General features: G+C 41.8%; 1 protein-coding gene across 2 annotated transcripts in view; it reads left to right on the forward strand.

Annotated features, from left to right (window-relative positions):
- MAP3K21 (mitogen-activated protein kinase kinase kinase 21) overlaps positions 1-18396 on the forward strand; it is a 51374-nt gene that overhangs the window by 17939 nt on the left and 15039 nt on the right. For both annotated transcript variants that reach the window (XM_077751680.1, XM_077751681.1), the window contains exons 3-5: positions 4785-4933; positions 5993-6168; positions 14091-14331. In XM_077751680.1, the coding sequence (XP_077607806.1) occupies positions 4785-4933; positions 5993-6168; positions 14091-14331 (566 nt within the window). The remainder of the gene's footprint in view (positions 1-4784; positions 4934-5992; positions 6169-14090; positions 14332-18396) is intronic.

The following is an 18396-nucleotide window of genomic DNA, read 5'->3' on the forward strand; positions in this document are numbered from 1 at the left end:
TTTAGATATGATTTGCATACCACACAGTCCACCCATTGAAATGTACAGTTCAATGGCTTTTAGCATATTACTAGAATTGCATATCTATCAGTACAATTTTTAGAACATTTTCATAATCCAAAAAAGAAATCCTGTGCACCTCAGCCATCACTCTGGACCCCTATCCCTCCCCGCCCCAGGCAACTGCTAATCTACATTTTGTATCTTTGGATTTGCCTATTCTGGGCATTTCCTGTAGATGTAGGCACACGACACATGGCCCTCTATGACTGGCGTTTTCAATTAGCCTCATGGTTTCAAGGTTCAAGTTGTAGAACAGGTCAGGATATCCTTCTTTATAGCCAAATAATCTTCCATTGGGCCGATTGCCATCTTTTGTTTGTCCATCAATCAGGTGACGAGCTTGAGTCGTTTCCTCTCTTTGACGATTCTGCATAATGCTGCTGTGGACAATCATGAACAAGTGTTTGTGAGGATGTAGGTTTTCAGTTCTCTTGGGTCCATACCTAGGGAGCAAGCCCCTGGACCATGTGGTAATTCCATGCGTGGTCATCGTTCAAGGACCACCAGATCGTTTTCTAAAGCACCTGTTTGCATCCACGATCAGCGTCTCGGCTACTGACTTCTCCACATCCTTGCCAACACTTGTTGTTCTCAGATTCTTTTTTTTTTTTTTTAATATTTTTATTTATTTCTAGGAGAGAGAGAGAGACAGCGTGAGCAGGGGAGGGTCAGTAAGAGAGGGAGACACAGACTCCGAAACAGGCTCCAGGCTCTGAGCTAGCAGCCAGCACAGAGCCCCACGTGGGGCTCGAACCCACAAACCGCGAGATCATGACCTAAGCGAAAGTCGGACGCTCAACCGCCTAAGCCACCCAGGTGCCCCATCTCAGATTCTTTTTTGACTCCAGCCATCTTAGTAGTTTGTGAAATGATTAAAACTCCAGGGTTTTTTTTTTGTTTTGTTTTGTTTTGTTTTTTACACAATAAAAAGTCTAGCTGAGAGAAGTGTCACTTGCTAAGAGTTTCTATCTGTTTGGTAGCAAAACTGCGATTGGAACTCAGACCCAACTTCCGAATTTGGGATCCACAAAAATTGTTTTCCCCTTTTAATCATTGGATACTGCAGAAATTACTCTCTCCCATTCACACATCCAGTTAGTGACAGACTTTCTGTTACTAGAAGGTCTAAGGTTATTTCTTTTAATTTAAAGCTTATCCTCCACATTTTAAATAGAACTGAATTGTTCTACTTAGGACTTTTAAGGAATTTATCAACTGGGTTGGGGTTCCAGAGTGTCTTAGGACTGTTTTTGAAAACCACAAGTGCTTGAACTTCATCCCTCACTTAATGAATTAGACTCTCTGCTGGTGGAGACTGAGCAGATGTGTTGTTAGGAAACATGAAATGTGTTTTTCTTGATTTACTCACAGTAGTTTTTTGGCCAAATGATAATACCAAAATACTCCATTGAAAGAGGTGATTCTATTGAGAAATTCTACTTCAGGACTCTAAAAGCTGGTAAGTACATCAGGACCAATTTTACATTCCAAGTAACATTACTTAAGGCTATAACCCTTTCATTTTGTGTGCTTCTCTTATAAACCGTATAATTACAAGCTGTGTAAATGCTGGACTATCTGTATAAATGCTTTATAGCAACTGCATCTATTGTAAACAGAGAAGAATCAGGAGATAAGCAAAAAAAAAAAAAAAAAAAAAAAAAAAAAACAAAAGCTAGCCAAAATAGGGGTCCTTAGGTCCATATACTCCTTGGAGAGATCTTCTCTCAAAATCTATTTATTTCTAACTCTGTTTTGATTTCCAGTAAAAGCAGCTAGTTAGAAGGGGGAGAGGGATACCAAGCTGGTAAAAGTTGGCAGCTGAAAACAAAGTAGGTGATGGAAGAATAACATGAAACGCTATGGAAAGGACTAGAAACTGCTGACCTCTCAAGCTGCCTAGTTGTGGAACCAAACATCCCACACCCCTGCAGAATGCATTCATACACTCAGCCATACTCTTGAGTCCTTGGATGTCAGGATGCAGAGGGGTGGGAAGGCCCCTCTCTGAACTCCACATTCCTTTGCCTCAGCATCTCCTTTCCTGTAAAAATAATGTCATTCAAGAGACATGACCTCACTCTGTGCAGTAGATGAGTATACTAGCATGTGCACGAGTACATTAACTAGTAAGTGGACTGATCGTCTCTCACCGTCCTTCTTCCTTACTGGCTATTACACCAGAAAGGAACTTAAACAGTTGTCATTGAATTTTTACAATATCTCCTGTGATCACTGCACCTCCACAGAATAGGTAACCACACGGCACTGAGACGTTAAGAAATCTCAGGGTTATAAAGCTGGGAAGTAGTACACTCCCATCCCAGGCTGCGAGCCAGAGTCCTGCTAACACCATCCTGGCTCATCAGGCCATTGAACTCTTAGGAGATGGCTTTATTTATACCGTATCCTATCCATTTTCAGAGAACAGAAGTATATGCATTACATTCTACACATAGTCCCATTGAAATAGTTCTACCTCTTCATATCAGTTCTTAACATAAGCCCTCTGCTCTCTAGAAAAAGGACCTGTCTTGAGTTACTCGTTCGTTGAAACTCCCAACAAGCAAAGTTATGTCATTGTTACTGTTTGTTTTCATTCTGTTATGTGCTAATGGGAATAGCAAGGAAGTGGCTTTGAATTTAGACAGTTTTCAGTTATTTTAAGGGATTTTTTTTTTGTCTCCTCCTCTGACTTGATTTTTGTTGATTGATCTATAAGTGAAGTTTACTTCCTCTTGGAATTAAAGTTTCTCTGAGAATGCACCATAATGTAGATACTTTTTATGACACCAAGCAGGTAATTACCTTTGGAAAATTCTGGCTTCCACTTAATTGCTAATAGTTACAGCATTACATATATAATTTACAAGCACTGCATTAGAGATCCCCCTTTTTTCCAATATAAAACAGTGCTTTGAAATGGCAGGACAGATGTCACTGTTGTTTTATAGATCAGCTAATTCACGATTACCTGTTAAGTGTTGTGCGAGCGGAGACATAGCTAGTAAGCTAAGTGATACTCCCGAAACTCGCACTCCAGTCTGCTGAGTCAAGATCCAGTTGTCTTTCACTGGTGCCCTGTTCCTCCGCCTACTCATGGAAGGAGCTCTGGACTCCGGGGCCTCAGGACTCAAACAGGGAGAGAATGCCTAAGGCCCCACTGATTGGGAACATCCCGCCATGGCTACCTTCTTATTCTGAACATTTTCAGTGTATAGTCTAGCGTCCAGTAGGCATGAGTGAAGAAGTCGGTGAATGAGAGGTTATCATATCCGGGGTGACCTGAACCTGGAATCCAGAGAGTTTCCAGCTCTGTTTGCAGACCACGCCTTCAGAAAGGGCTTGCTATAGTCTATTTATGATGCTCTGAGTCCCCACATCTCTTTCGATCAGAAAATAAGCAAATGAGACTCAGAAAGCAAGTCCATTGCCAAAGTTAAGTGCATTTTTGGTGTTATTCTGAGCTGTCTGTCTTTTCTTTAGACCTATTTTTCTGTCTGCTATCTTTAAAACTGTGTTTACATGTTACATAGAAGCAGCAAACATAAGAAATGAGAATTAAATTACCACTCTAAATTTCAAGTGTTTTTTTTTAATGTAAAGTTAATACTTTTTTCAAAGATTAGAAAAGTAAAGAGGACTGTACTCATTATGTTAGTAGAATTAAAAAAGAACAAACATGACTGTCCCTCACCTGCCTGTGTGTTTCCATTAAAAATCAAATGGGATGTCTGGAGCAGCTCTGATATTTCATGTCTTAACAAAAGATAATTGGTACTTCATGTTTTAAAAAATATAAAGGGAAACTAAGGCACTAATGGATACAGAGTTACAGAAAAGAGATGTTTTGTCCCACCAGCAGGCACAGGGAGGCCCAGGCTGATTTTTTTTTTTTCTGGTCCATTACAATTAAGCAATATGGTAGAAATATTAGTAACACATCTCTTAAAATATAAAGGGAAAGGCAGAAAGAGAAACAATTTCAAGACCACCATTTAAAAATAGCCAACATGGGGCTGCCTGGGTGGCTCAGTCGGTTAAGCAGCCGACTTCAGCTCAGGTCAAGATCTCACGGTTTGTGGGTTCGAGCCCCGCATCAGGCTCTGTGCTGCTGACAGCTCGGAGCCTGGAGCCCACTTCAGATTCTGTTGTCTCCCTCTTTCTCTGCCCCTCCCCCGCTCATGCTCTGTCTCTGTCTCAAAACTAAATAAACATAAAAATTTTTTTAAAATAATGAAAAATAAGTAAAAACACACAACATAGCTCCATCTAAGTCCTGTAGGGTATAGCACGAGATTTCTGTGGGGCTAGTCTTCAGCCTCCTGACAAGAGAGCCCAGCGCTCAACCGACTGAGCTACCCAGGCGCCCCAGAAGAGAAGATTTTTTTTTTAATTTTTTTAAATGTTTTATTTATTTCTAGGAGAGAGAGAGACAGCATGAGCAGGGGAGGGTCAGAGAGAGAGGGAGTCACAGACTGAAACAGGCTCCAGGCTCTGAGCTGGCAGTCAGCACAAAGCCCGACGCGGGGCTCGAACCCACAAACCGCGAGATCATGACCCAAGCGAAAGTCGGACGCTTAACCGACTAAGCCACCCAGGTGCCCCAGAAGAGAAGATTTTTAATCGGAGCTGGATGAAGGTTCTGATGCCACCACTTGTGTTTGGAAGAAGAAGACACCCTTTGACCCATTTAACTTCATGGCAATTTTGCTTTCCAGCTATGGAGTCCTGCTGTGGGAGCTGCTCACAGGAGAAGTCCCCTACCGTGGCATCGATGGGCTTGCTGTGGCCTACGGGGTAGCCGTCAACAAGCTCACTTTGCCCATTCCATCCACCTGCCCTGAGCCGTTTGCCAAGCTCATGAAAGGTATCTGTGCGCCTCTGTTTTGTGTGTCTATGGAAGAAAGGGGAATCGCTCAGGAAAATATCTGTGTTAATTTGTATCCAAAAGGGTACTTTTCTGTGATTCTAATTTTCAAATGCTTTTAAGCAACGGTACCATTTTATGAATCAGAAACCTTTTCTCCACTCTCAGATGTCAGGTAAAGTATTGATGGATTAAGTAACTTTTTCAAAAACAATCCAGTTTTATCAGTGACTCATTTATGTACAGAATCCAACCGAATGGTAATAAAGTTTTCCCCGTGTACACCAGTAGAGTTCAAAGACAGAATTTAGTTGGCTCCATTCTGCTATTTTAAATCCTACCTAATGATCAGAAATGTTTTACGATCTTAACCGGCTTGGTTTTGCCATGGCCTTATCTAGTTGATGCTTATCTTTTAAAAATTAACTAACTCCTTCTGTAAGCAGCTAGTTACCTTCCTTCATTATGAGGCCATTTCTTAGAACCTCTCATGTGATTATAGCATTTTAGAGATTTCAGTTTTCTTGGGTCAGCTTCTAGAACTCTGTAAATTACCCGGTCAGGGCAGCATAGGCCCTTGGTACACACAGCTCATGGTAAGGCATGGAACGTACACATCCAGCTTTTGTGTCATATAAGAGAAAGAACAAGGGGCGCCTGGGTGGCTCAGTCGGTTGGGCGGCCGACTTTGGCTCAGGTCATGATCTCACAGTCTGTGGGTTCGAGCCCCATGTTGGGCTCTGCTGTCCGCTGAGAGCCTGGAGCCTGCTTCAGATTCTGTGATTCCCTCTCTCTCCTGCCCCACCCCCACTCAAGCTCTGTCTCTCTCTGTCTCAAAAAAGTAAAAATAAAACATTTAAAAAAATGTATAAGAGAAAGAACAAGAGCCTTACCTAGCAGCAAATATTATACACGCCACTGACTTGGGCACTGTGTAAAATAAAATTTTCAAAATCAGCATCAGTTGATTTTTCAGATCTTCAGCAGACACCATCAACATGGGCTGAAAATCCGGCCGATGCTAAGATATGGAATTAATATGGTTCTGGTTTATTTCAGAGTGCTGGCAACAGGACCCTCACATCCGTCCATCATTTGCCTTAATCCTTGAACAACTGACTGCTATCGAAAAGGCAGTTATGACTGATATGCCCCAGGAGTCTTTTCATTCCATGCAAGATGACTGGAAGCTAGAAATTCAGCAAATGTTTGATGAACTGAGAACCAAGGAAAAGGTGAGAGAGATACATTCATTGCCCAAGATGTTCTTTGAGGATTATGGAAAACACGAGTCAAGAGCACTGTTAGCATTATTGTAAAAGATTTTCAGACGTGAATAGTTATTGATTCTTATCTTCCGGCTAAGATGAAACAAAACACAAGTGTCCTCAAAATGTATAGTTGGAAAAGAAACTATCTTTTCGTAGGGAAATTTTCAAAAGTAAACAAAAATTTTTTTAAAGAAGAGAGCCTAGCATACTGAACCCTTTGCATAAATTCACCAGCTTTAGTAATTGTCGGTGTTTTGTCATTTTATACAGATCTTTTTCCCATTATCATCTTTTTTTAATGGAATACTTTAAATCCTCAACTCATGTCCTTTTCCCCTTAAATCTTAAACATGCGTCTCTGGTAAGAATTTTAGAAATAACTTTCTTGCCATTATTATCGCAAAAAGTAGCAGTAATTCCTTACTGTCATATAATACTCTGTATTCAAATGTCACAGTTTGTCTCAAAGGTGTCTTTTTAAAGTTTCTGACTCTATCTTTTAAAGCGTTTCTTATGCTAGGCGACCTCCCTAAAACACACACACACACACACACACACACACACACTCACAAACACGCACCCTTTCATCTCCAAGGAATTGCTTTGTTGGAGAAACTGGGAAAGTGTGTGATTTTCGAAACTTTTAGTATGATGAGTTAAGTTCTGGTTGGTTTGTTTATTTTGAGAAGAAGCACTAAATATACATCTACGTGAAACGTGCTGAAGTTGCATATATGCCACCACATACAGAGTGAAATAGGAGAAGTAAAACTACACAGCCAGTTGGAAGGCAGACTGGTTGGGAAGCGAGTGCAATTGCTGATTGGTCTCCTTTGGTGACACAATGACTTCACGGTCCCTAAGAACCCCAACTTTATAGCCTGGTTCTGTGCTACAGTGGCAGTACTTATTTTTTTTTTTTGAAAACACTTTTGTAGTACTTGAGCATTTTGATGAATCAAGCTTTATTCTGCTCGTCTGAAGTGTATAATTATCCACGAGGTTAAGTTCTGTCATATGTGCAATAAATGTCTGGGCTAAAGTACAACACTGTGATTTTTTGATAACCTTTACAAAGCCATGCAATTGACCAGGAAGGAATTTTTTTATGCCTCTTACATGTGTGCTTCTAAAATAGTAGAATCCTTTTTAAGAGGGCAGTTACGCTTTGCTAATAAAGAGCCCACCTGCCAATTCAAATTTATAATATTAAAACACGGCTGAGAATCTTTCCCCCATGTTTGAGTAACTTGGACTTGTGCGGTGAGGCTCTGTACTACATCTCTAGACTTTTATATTGCCCATAATACTAAAGGCCTATGGTCAACCCAAGTGCAAAGAGGGACTCACAAGCTGTGGCTTGAATATATGTGCATAAACATTTGTTGAGCCAGTATTTATAATACTGTGCATGATACCAAGGTATTGCATGCCCGGATTCTGTCTTTGAGAAGCTTCCGTCTACTGTTGTCTCACTGAATTGGGAATTAATACAAGGCCCGTCACGGGTGTTCCCCAACATGCAAATTGTTTTCTAAAAAATACTTAGAATTTAAAAATGTGACTATGGTGAAACTGTTCTGAGTTTCAAGGTTATGTTCTGGTTTGCTTTTCCCCAGCAAACATGTATGGACCATGTACTGTGTGCTAGGAACAGTGTTAGCATCCTGGGGCACAAAAATGGATCCAACGGTCTGTTTTCTTGAGGCCCTTAGAATGCCAGGATCTTGGGATCTTGTGGACAGGTTTTTAAAAGGGGCTGCACATGCATCTCGGCACCGTTTTCCAGCCAAACATTGAAGTCAGAATGTACCCCTCACCCCCTACCCAATCTTCTTCCTTCATTCTGCTTTCTTCTTTCTGTGACAAACGGATTGCTTACTGTTCTCATAGGCGCCCAGTCTCCAGAGTCTTTGAAGATGTTTCTGGTGGTCCCCTCTGTGACCGAGACCATCAGTGGGAATCCCACCCCCAATCCCTGTGGTCCTCACTTACCACCTGCGTCACTGCAACAGCATCTTCCCAGGTTACCCTGCGTTCAGACTTGTTCCCCAAGTCAGTCCCCTCACCACCACCTCCAGTGGCCCTTCTACAGTGCAAATCCGAGCATCTTTCAGTGGCCAATTTCTGTCCCTTATAGATTTCCTTTGTCCTTCCATATTTAGTCTCGCTTTGTCACAACCGGCCATGAATTCCGTGCACTTCCTCTGATGCCACGCTCTTGACCTTTGGTCTCCATATACATTCTCTTCTCTGTCCATAATACTGTCCCCTCCTTAGCTTCTCATCCAACCTCACAATCGCTGGCTCCTTTACTGTGAGTCCTTCGTAGCTGCCTTCCCTCACCCTCATGCACCAGATAAGCTGTGTCACGGCAGCCCACACTGAGCTGGCTCTGAGTCCGACTTCAGTATTAGCTCGCTTACGTGTTCTTGGCCTGCCATTTCTGCTAGATAATACGTTAATCAACTACACTATCTTATGCTTGGTCATTCTCATCCACAACATTGAACAAAGTACTCAGCCCATGGTAGATAGTAAATAAATACATGAAATTAACCCACGCAAAGTTTCTTAATATGCTCCTAATGTGTATTCTAATAAGTGAGTGATATTAGTGATTATCGTTACCCTTATTACTCTCTCAAGGGAAACAGGGAATTTAGAAGCGCACATTATAAATCTTTTCTGAATCTTATGCCATCAGAGAGGTTTCCAACTCAGCTGCTTACCTTTTACTTATGTGTTCTTGAGAGATGCCCACATGTGTGCACAAGGAAGTTTTGGTTGTTCTCTGAAGCATGATTTGTGATAGCGAAAACCTGGGATTGGTCAGTGTCCATGAACAGGGAATAGACACCCAAACTACTGTAGACTGATTCAGTATATTCAGTATTGATTCAAACTGGAAATCTGCAAACCAATCAAAATGAATGAATTCCAGCTACATGTTTCAATGTGGATAAATCTCAAACATAAGATTGAGTGGAAAAAGCGAGTTGTGGACAAATAGTTACGCTAGACACCAGTTATGTAAATTGATAAAACACACGAACCAGTGCCCTTCAGATGTACAGAAAGACGGAGGTATGGATAAGGGAGGGTTACGGGGCAACCGAGGAACAGCAGATAAGAAGAGGGAGAGGGTAGGGGCGCCTGGGTGGCTCAGTCGGTTAAGCGCCCAGCTTCAGCTCAGGCCATGATCTCACGGTTCATGGGTTCAAGCCCCGCCTCAGGCTCTGTGCTGACAGCTCAGAGCCTGGAGCTTGCTTCAGATTCTGTGTCTCCCTTTCTCTGACCCACCCCTGCTCATGCTGTCTCTCTCTCTCTCTGTCTGTGAAATAAATAAAACGTTGTTTTAAAAAAATTTTTTTAAAAGAAGAGAGAGAGGGTAGAGTTTAGAGCATGCTGCATGGGAGACGTGAGCAGATCTGAGACGGATGGGGTAAAACCTTAGCATCTGTTAAGTATTGACGGTGAGTGTAGGGGTATTTGCTGTTCTCTCTAATTGTGGTATACTTTAAATATTACCTAATTTTAAATGATTAAAATAAAGTTCAAAGTATGTAAAGGCTGAAGTCACTTTTTTTTTTTTTTTTTTTTTTTGNAATTCAGCCCCTTCTTAGATTTTTCACTATTTTGTAAGCTGGAAAATACAAAACAGTCAGATACAACCTTAGACAGTGGGTCTGATTGTCGGCACCAGGTTTTAAAGAGCCCCCCAAGGAAGATGGCCTGGAAGGCAGAGGAGGAGCTGGAAATCAAGTCTGAGCAAAGAACAGAAGGGGCACAGAAGGGAATGGTAATTGCAGGGTCTGCCTCCTCGGAGGGAGGAGATGTGCTTCGCGTTGCAGAGTTTGGAAGTAAGACCTCTTGGGTCAGAGCTCCAGGGCTTAAAACGTGGGCCCGGAATCAACAGTTTTCCTGACGCTTAGAGCAGACGGCGGCTCAGTAGACTGCATTCAGCTTCCTTCCCTCGATTCTAAAAACAATGATAGACCCACGCCTCCCTTTTTTTAAATATAAGTTTTTAGCCGAGTGCCAAAATCCATAGCAGTCTCAGCCAGACAGCTGGCTGGACCCGGAGGGGCTGTTCCCTGCCTGCTGACCTCCTCCCCATTGAAGGTCACAGTCACACTGCTGGCTCCCTGGGGTGGTATGGGGCTTACCAGGTGGTGTGTGCACAGTGCTCAGACCGGTGCCCATTACTTGGCAAGTGCCAAAGAAAGCGGTGGCTTTGATTCGAACCAGAGCAGCTTCAACAGCCGCTGCCAATCCCTGGCCCAGGCATTCGGGAAACTGGGCTCCTCTGAGCAGGAAAATGCTTGAAAATGACTGGCCGGCTTACTTTGTAAATCTTGTATTTCATCGAAGGATTACTTTTAGCAATACTGTTAATATGTTTTCTTGGAAACTTTAATACATCTTGTTGACTTAAAATGGTAGAGAAGAACACTGATTTTCTTTTTTCTTTTTTTTTTTTTTTGCACTTCCCCAAATCGTTTTCAGGAATTCTAAGATTAGATGTTTAACAGCAAATATTAAAAAAAATAAAAAAAGATTTTGGGGCATGGGAGTGAACTTAGAGGAAAATTAAAAGAAGTCACAGGATTTTAAATTTAGGGTGACATTATTAATAACTATGATTTTTATCTAGTTTATTTATTTTAGATTATTGGTCATTATGACGCTGCAAGATAGAAGGATATCCAGTGAATTAACTCTCGCTATATGTTGTGTAAAAGTCAAAAAGCATGCTTCAAGAATGCGTGTCTTCCCTTTCTCCATTTAGGGGTTTATAGTAGTTTCTTTATTATTCTTTGGAATCATTTTTGAGCCGTCCTCCAGTGGTTTCTTTGTGCTTTTGCTTTTCATGTGATGTTTGCACCGTGTTCCTTCAAATACCGCATTTATGGGATCTTGTGAGGCTTCGACTGAAAATTAAAGAGGCTATCTATGGCTTCTTGGGTGTTTTTATATTTGTATTTTGCTCAAAGATTTCTTCTATTTGCCTCTTTCTCGACAGAGTCAAGAGCGCAGTGTTCGTACGTGCACTATCTCCCTTTCTTATTCACTGATTGCTTAAGGTAGGAGGCGTCAGACTTGGAATTAATGGTCAGTAACTTGGCTCTGCTCTGCGTTATTCAGTAAACTGTAGCCTCCACAGCTATCAGTTCCTCCCTAAATTCCTGGCTTCTTATCTCTGTGTGTCTGTCTTTGTGCACTGGGTCCATGCACCTGTTTTTGAACCACCATTGGAAGGCATGCCACCATTAATGATTAACATCTCCTGCCAGGAATCTGGATTTGCCATTACTAGGCTGCCCTGTGCCAAGCAATTAAACAAATATTACTGCTTAGAAATCTCAGCAACCAAAGGAATTTTTGTTTATGCTTCATAATTTCAAAGTATTCAAAGGGGTTCTAACACTCCAGCCCTTTTGTTTTTCCTCTTACTTTTGAACGTCTTAAAATTCATTCAGAAGGAAGAGTACTTTGGCTGCTTTCTCTCTGATCTTATCTTTTTTCTCTCTTAAGAAGTCCTGGGCGAGTGACTTTTTTTTCTTTCTTTTTTAATTTATAAAGCCATCGCCAGGGGATCTCATTTTCATCTGGGCCCCAGAATTAAAAACGATTTCTTCTTCAATTATTGTAGTAGTAACACACAAAAAGCCTAATTGAATTTGCTGGCCTTATCTGTTCCTTATGCCATTTCATTCCACAATGGCTAATTGGATTGATATCACCACCGCTGAAAAGTAATATCTTAATAACAGGGCAGACAGTAATGAGTTAGAAATTGGAAGTGTCTTCTGTCCCCAAATATATGACAGTAAGATCTCCAGTTTGGACAAACTGGTTGGAAAAAGCCATCAGTTATATAAGGGATTTCAGAATTTTTTCCTAATATGTAGCCTTTTCTTCATTTCCTTTTCCTTTCACATAATAAATAGTAGTTTGTGTCTGGCATAATGTAATGAAGAAATACTGATCTGGTTATAAATAAGAATCAGCTGGTACATATTAGCAGAAGTGACTTGACTATCAACTGGCCTTAAGTAAATCTTTTGCACTTTTGTAAAGTTTGTTTAGAAAAATTAAATTTAGGGGATGTTTCAGAGGTGAATTTCAACCCACTTTGGTAAATTTGCAATTAATTCAGAATTCATTGGATCTGAATAAATAATTTTTTTTTATTTTCTAGAGCTCCTCAGTCTCTTCTTGGTATCATTATATTTATTTACAGAATGAGGATCTTCTGTGTTTTCCTCTATGATAATTGTACTGACAGCCTCCAAGTATTTTCTGAGCCCTTCTATAAAAAGTCCAAGGGATTAGCAGACTTGAGTTGACATTTAATCCCGTGCCTCAGCTCTGTTTTCTTCCATGAGCCTCTGTTTTACAGTGTTTTTTCCTGTATCAGTATTCTTGAGGTAGGCTATATCAAGTTGGCTTGCTTATGTAAAGTATGACATTTTTGCCCAGTACTCAGAGCTCTCAGAGCTCCTAGCCCAAAGCTCTATAGTTTCTAACAAAGATTCTGGTGTTAGGATAGTCTAAGATTAAATTTTCTGGAGGAGCATAAATAAAAGTTTGCAAATACCTTGAATTCTGTGTGACTGCTTGATTGAGTAGCTGGGTAATCAAGAAGAGAAAGAAGTTCAGCACTAGAAGGAACATTTATGTCTCTGGTGAAGAAGAGAACATTTTATAGAAATGAAATAAGGATGGAGGTGTGATTTTAAAACTTGATAGAGTTCTTGGTCTTCCTATTGGGTACTTTTTTCCTAATAGGAACGGTTGATCCTTGAACAGTCCAGGTTTGAACTATGTGGGTCCACTTATATGTGGACTTTTTTCAATAAATACAGTACAGGACCATAAATATATCTTCTTTTCATTGTTACTAATAACATTTTCTTTTCTCTAGCTTTGTTTATGGTAAGAATATGCTATATAATGCATATACAAAAATAACGTGTTAATTGCCTATGTCATTGGTAAGGCTTCCTGGCAATAGTAGGGTATTATTCGTGGTTAAGTTTCCAGGAGTCAAAAGTTACGTATATGGATTTTTGATGGCAAAGTGGGGGTGGGGAGGGTCGATGCTCCCAAGTCAACATTCTTCAAGGATTAACTGTATTCTTTAATTCATAGGTTTTTTATGAAGCTAAATAATTCTGAAAGCAAAACCAAGTTGTAGAAGTTAGACTTTTAATCAGTAAGCATTGTGACAGAGCAGCTTTCATGAGCTAATTCATGCGATCTGTGTCAGAAGTGATCCTTCGCATTCGTTTGTGGGTCCTGAAAAGTTCATTTTCCAGTGGCTTCCAATTTTAGGGATGCTCATCTTCATTTCTGATGGGCCTTCAGCTGACGTCTAACCATTAGCTTTGCTTTTCCCTTTCCTCTCTCTACCATGATGTTTTAACACCTACGCAAATCCTCAAGCCAACGAAGTTCTTCCCAGGTGGAGAGATCTGAACTGCCGTCTTTTGTAGGTAGAATAATTCTCCTTTAATCAGTCAAGCCTTACCGTTCGACTCTATTTGAAAGAAGGGTCGTTCACCTCTGCGCTCTGTTGCCTTATGCGACTGAACACTTTGTGTCAGGTGATTGTGAGGGACAGCGGTGAGGAGGGAGAAATGTTAAAGTCGGGGTCGAAAAATTGGTGATGCCTTTTGGGGACCATGAGACCACAGGCAGAGCCTGTGCAAGGCTTTGGTTGTAGTCTGAGTCAGTGCTGCGCTAGAGAGCTCTTAGCTCCCACTGCCCCCATTGCCAGGGCTGCTGCCCCAGGAGCACTGGGGTGGCCGGGGCGGGGGGCTGAGCCGGAGAAGAGGAAGCCCCGCTCCTTGCTTACACCCGCGTGCTCTGTGCCCCAGGAGCTGCGGTCCCGCGAGGAGGAGCTGACGCGGGCCGCCCTGCAGCAGAAGTCCCAGGAGGCGCTGCTGAAGCGGCGGGAGCAGCAGCTGGCGGAACGGGAGATCGACGTGCTCGAGCGGGAGCTCAACATTCTGATATTCCAGTTAAACCAGGAGAAGCCCAATGTCAAGAAGAGGAAGGGAAAGTTCAGGAGGAGTCGGTTAAAGCTCAAAGATGGACATCGCATCAGCCTACCCTCAGGTATGATTTCGTCTTGGTGTTTTGCAATCGGCTTCTTTGGGAAGAGGTAGCAGGATGAGGTTTTAAGGCATTGCACAAGTAAGTATCTTCGCTGGCTTGCTTCAGTTCATGGTCATTCACGTGCAACACAGCATCAGGCGCGCAGCGCGTGCGTTGTGCGCTGAATAGTTAGCTCTCGGGAGGCTCTCATGTTAATGGATTAATCGGTTTACTCCTTTCGAAATAACGCAGACTTCCTTTTCAGCTGATGGCCCTGAACCACCTTGCACGGCCCGGTGAAAATCGTGAGCAACAAAACTATTGCTGTTTTGTCATTAAGTTGCTTCCACAAGGACCCCTATCACGCATCTGGTAACTGGGTGCATTTGGGACATTGACGATGCTGTCTGCACCTTCCACAAAATAGAGCAGCTGCTTCCATTATACGCCTACTAGTTGTTTGTTTGTTTGTTTGTTTTTAATTTCTAGGAGAGAGAGAGAGAGAGGGACAGCGTGAGCAGGGGAGGGTCAGAGAGAGAGGGAGTCACAGACTCTGAAACAGGCTCCAGGCTCTGAGCTGGCTGTCAGCACAGAGCCCGACGCGGGGCTCGAACCCACGAACCGCGAGATCATGACCTAAGCGAAAGTCGGACGCTTAACCGACTAAGCCACCCAGGCGCCCCACGCCTGCTAGTTTTCACCTGAGATATAAATATTTCTAGAAGCTTCCTAGATTTACTGGTTCATTTTTAGACCTCCTGGATTTTAAAACACGGTGACATTTTTAAACATTAACGGTGCTATTTTTAAACATTGTAGCGTGTTAAAAGAAACTAAACAGAATAGAAAATAGCAAACATATATCAACTTATGAAATTAAATTATTTAATGTTACATATTACACCTGATTTAAGGAAAAAACAAATAGCCTATCTGCCCCCATATTTAATGTTTTTTTAATTTATTTTTGAGAGAGAGAGACAGAGTGAGAGTGGGGGAGGGACAGAGAGAGAGAGAAGGAGACACAGAATCTGAAGCAGGCTCCAGCTCTGAGCTGTCAGCACAGAGCCCAACACGGGGCTCCAACTCACAAACTGTGAGATCCTGATCTGAGCTAAAGTCAGAAGCTCAACCAGCTGAGCAACCCAGGGGCCCCAACAGCAGTTTTATTTTATATAAAGTATGTATAAATTGTCTTGTAAAGTTACTTATTGCGAAGTACTGGAAGCCTCCCAGCATAATGTGACTTTTCAGATTATTGCCAATGCCCTCAGTTGATTGCTGATATGTGGCCGTCATGAGTACACAGTATACATTATTGGTTATTTGGTTCGATGAAGTGGGACCAGGCTGTGTGTGGGTCCTTCCTCTCTTTACCTTTGGCCTCTCTGGAGGGAAAAAAGATCCTTTTTCAGGTTCTCTTCAGATGTTTGCTTTTCAGCTGAAGCGTAACTTGGGGAGGGGCCACGGACTGTGTGCTGTCTTGTGGGTCACACACAATTTAAAATAGACTGTTTTATGTATGATGAGTCTTCTGCTTTCAAGCGTAGACGATAGAAAAATTCAGAGAGGTACCCGGTGTGGGCTTTCTCCAGGTCATAGCTCTATCAGCCTTCTTACCTGTGTTATCCTAGTTAATAGTCACTGATTCCCCCGGAGCCGTGGGAGGGACATGGCTAATGAGAAACTGATGGAGAATAAACTTGGGAGAAAAAAAATAAATCATTCCAATGATTCTTTACTCTTCAGTGGTAAGCTGATTAAAGCAAATATCTCAGGATTCCTGAGGTCGCTTTCACTCCTGCTTTTCTTCTCAAATTGTGTTTTCCCAATATCTTGTCTTCATTCAAAGCAGACCAAATATATCTATTTTTGCTACATTTATATTGTTCCTGAATTGCACTCTTTGGATTTTCTCTTTTCTGAGAATTTTAGTTACACGTTTATTTACCTTATGGCACTTAATAGAAGATTCCTGTTAAAACACCCCAAAAATCTGCTATAGTCCTAATTCATTTTGAAAGAATGAAATCGTTTTTCATTTAGCATGGGGTTTACCTCTTCTGGCCACAAGGTGACGCTACATGGTTGGCACACTGTTACCATTGCGGAAACTCTCTTTAGAATCCCCCAACTCTTTACCATCCCCTTACCACACACACACAGTTTACTTGCACAATGTCCCAAAGAAGGGGGATACGTATCCAAAGAGAAGAATGATAACTATAACAATACTTATTTATCTCCTTCAGGAATTTTGCTTACTATAGAAGAGAAAGCAATTATTTGCACTTCCAAGGAAGTTATTGTCTTCTAGAAAATTCTTTGAGTTCCCAAATGTTACTACTATTTAATGTACACTGTTAAGGAAGAAAAACATCTGCTAGACTGCAGATCCAGTGGCGGTGGCACTTTCTTTTCAGCATGCCAATTTATTTGGACCCCTTTTGCAGGAGCTTTTCCTTCTGTGTAGCTTAACATTTTTCTCAGAAACATATTGGAGACTCCTACAAACCGGCCTTTAACATCTGTGCCTCTGCCTCTTTCAAAAACTTGTCATTAAATGTGAAAAATTCTCTCACCGTAATTTTGTCCTTCAGAGTCACTGAGGATAACTTTTAATCTTATGATTGTTTATAGCAAGGATGATTTACCACCAGAAAACTCCAACGTAGTTCTTCCTGCTGGCCGTCCTTTATGGGCACGAACCAAACAAGGGTGGATGCTTACAACATGAGACAACATCATCTAAGAGTTTCTAAAGTGTATTTTATGAATTCTTGGAATTTGTTGGAGTTTTAGAGTGATCGTGGTAGATATGTTTCTATGATGACCACTTGATATCTTGTGCTCTGCGTTATGTTTATGTCAAACCAAAGCTATATATTTAGAACATATAAGGGGTGCCTGGGTGGCTTAGTTGGTTAAGCGTCTGACTTTGGCTCAGGTCTTGATCTCTTTGTGTGTGTGTGAGAGAGGAATTATTAAGACTTTTTCAGGAGATCAGAAGCTCTCCAAATCTTAGGTATTGTTAAAATCCAGTCTGGTACATTTGCTACTCTGGCCTTGCAAATGTTCTCTGCTGGTCACCTGGTCATCACGTATTCCACTTGGTTTACAAGAACACACCCACCTTCTGCTCTGTTATGACGTATCATGGGGTTAGTTGAACCTTGATAAAGCACTTCAGTCTAAAATAAACTCTTTCATACGTACGGGTAAGAATATCTCTCTTACCCTTCCTCCACCTCCCTCCCCCCCCACCAAGTCCAATCAGTCACCTGCTAAACTGTTCTCTCCCATCCGCTCTTTACTCAAACTGCACTCTGCCTGGTCAGATCTTGGTAGATGGAGGAAGCCTCCCACTTGGTACTCTGTTTCCACTTGTTTTGTCTTTGCCAAACCACCCCCCACCCAGCTGTGTATTTCTCAGCGATTAACTGTAAGTAAGCACCAGTTTGATTCTGTCGTAAAACCTTACACCGTTTTCTCCTTCAACAAATACATGATCAAGTAGTAGGGGTTATGAAAAAATAAACATGATCTCTGCCCTTATGTTCTGTATAAACTTGAACAGATAAAATATTGATTCGGCAGAGATTTACTAAGTACCTTTTATGGGTGAGACGTTTCACCAGCCTGCATTGGGCTAGGACTGTGATCGAGTCTATACGGCCCCTGCCAGTATAGAGCTGACACTGTATTGGGAGGGGAGTGAACCTTAAGCTAATAATTAAATACTTCTTCACGTGCTAAAATTATTAACTGCTATGAAGGAAAAGTCATATGACAGTGATTAGTGGACAGATGTCACCCGCTCTACGGAGATCAAGGAAGTCATCCTAAATAAGTAACATCTAAATTGAGACTTGAGGGCACCAGACTTGGATCAGGTGGTTGAGTGTCTGACTCTTGATTTTGACTCGGGTCACAATCCCAGGGTCATGAGGTCAAGCCCCTCGCACGGAACCTGCTTAAGGTTCTCTCTCTCTCGCTCTTCCTCTCCCCCTCTCCCCCTCCCCCTCTCTTCCTCTGCCCCTCTTTTGCTCCAGGTGTGTGCTCTCTCTCTTAAACAATAAAAATAAA

The sequence above is a fragment of the Crocuta crocuta genome, unplaced genomic scaffold (assembly GCF_008692635.1).
Source record: "Crocuta crocuta isolate KB4526 unplaced genomic scaffold, BGI_CrCroc_1.0 scaffold59, whole genome shotgun sequence".
Taxonomy (NCBI): domain Eukaryota; kingdom Metazoa; phylum Chordata; class Mammalia; order Carnivora; family Hyaenidae; genus Crocuta; species Crocuta crocuta.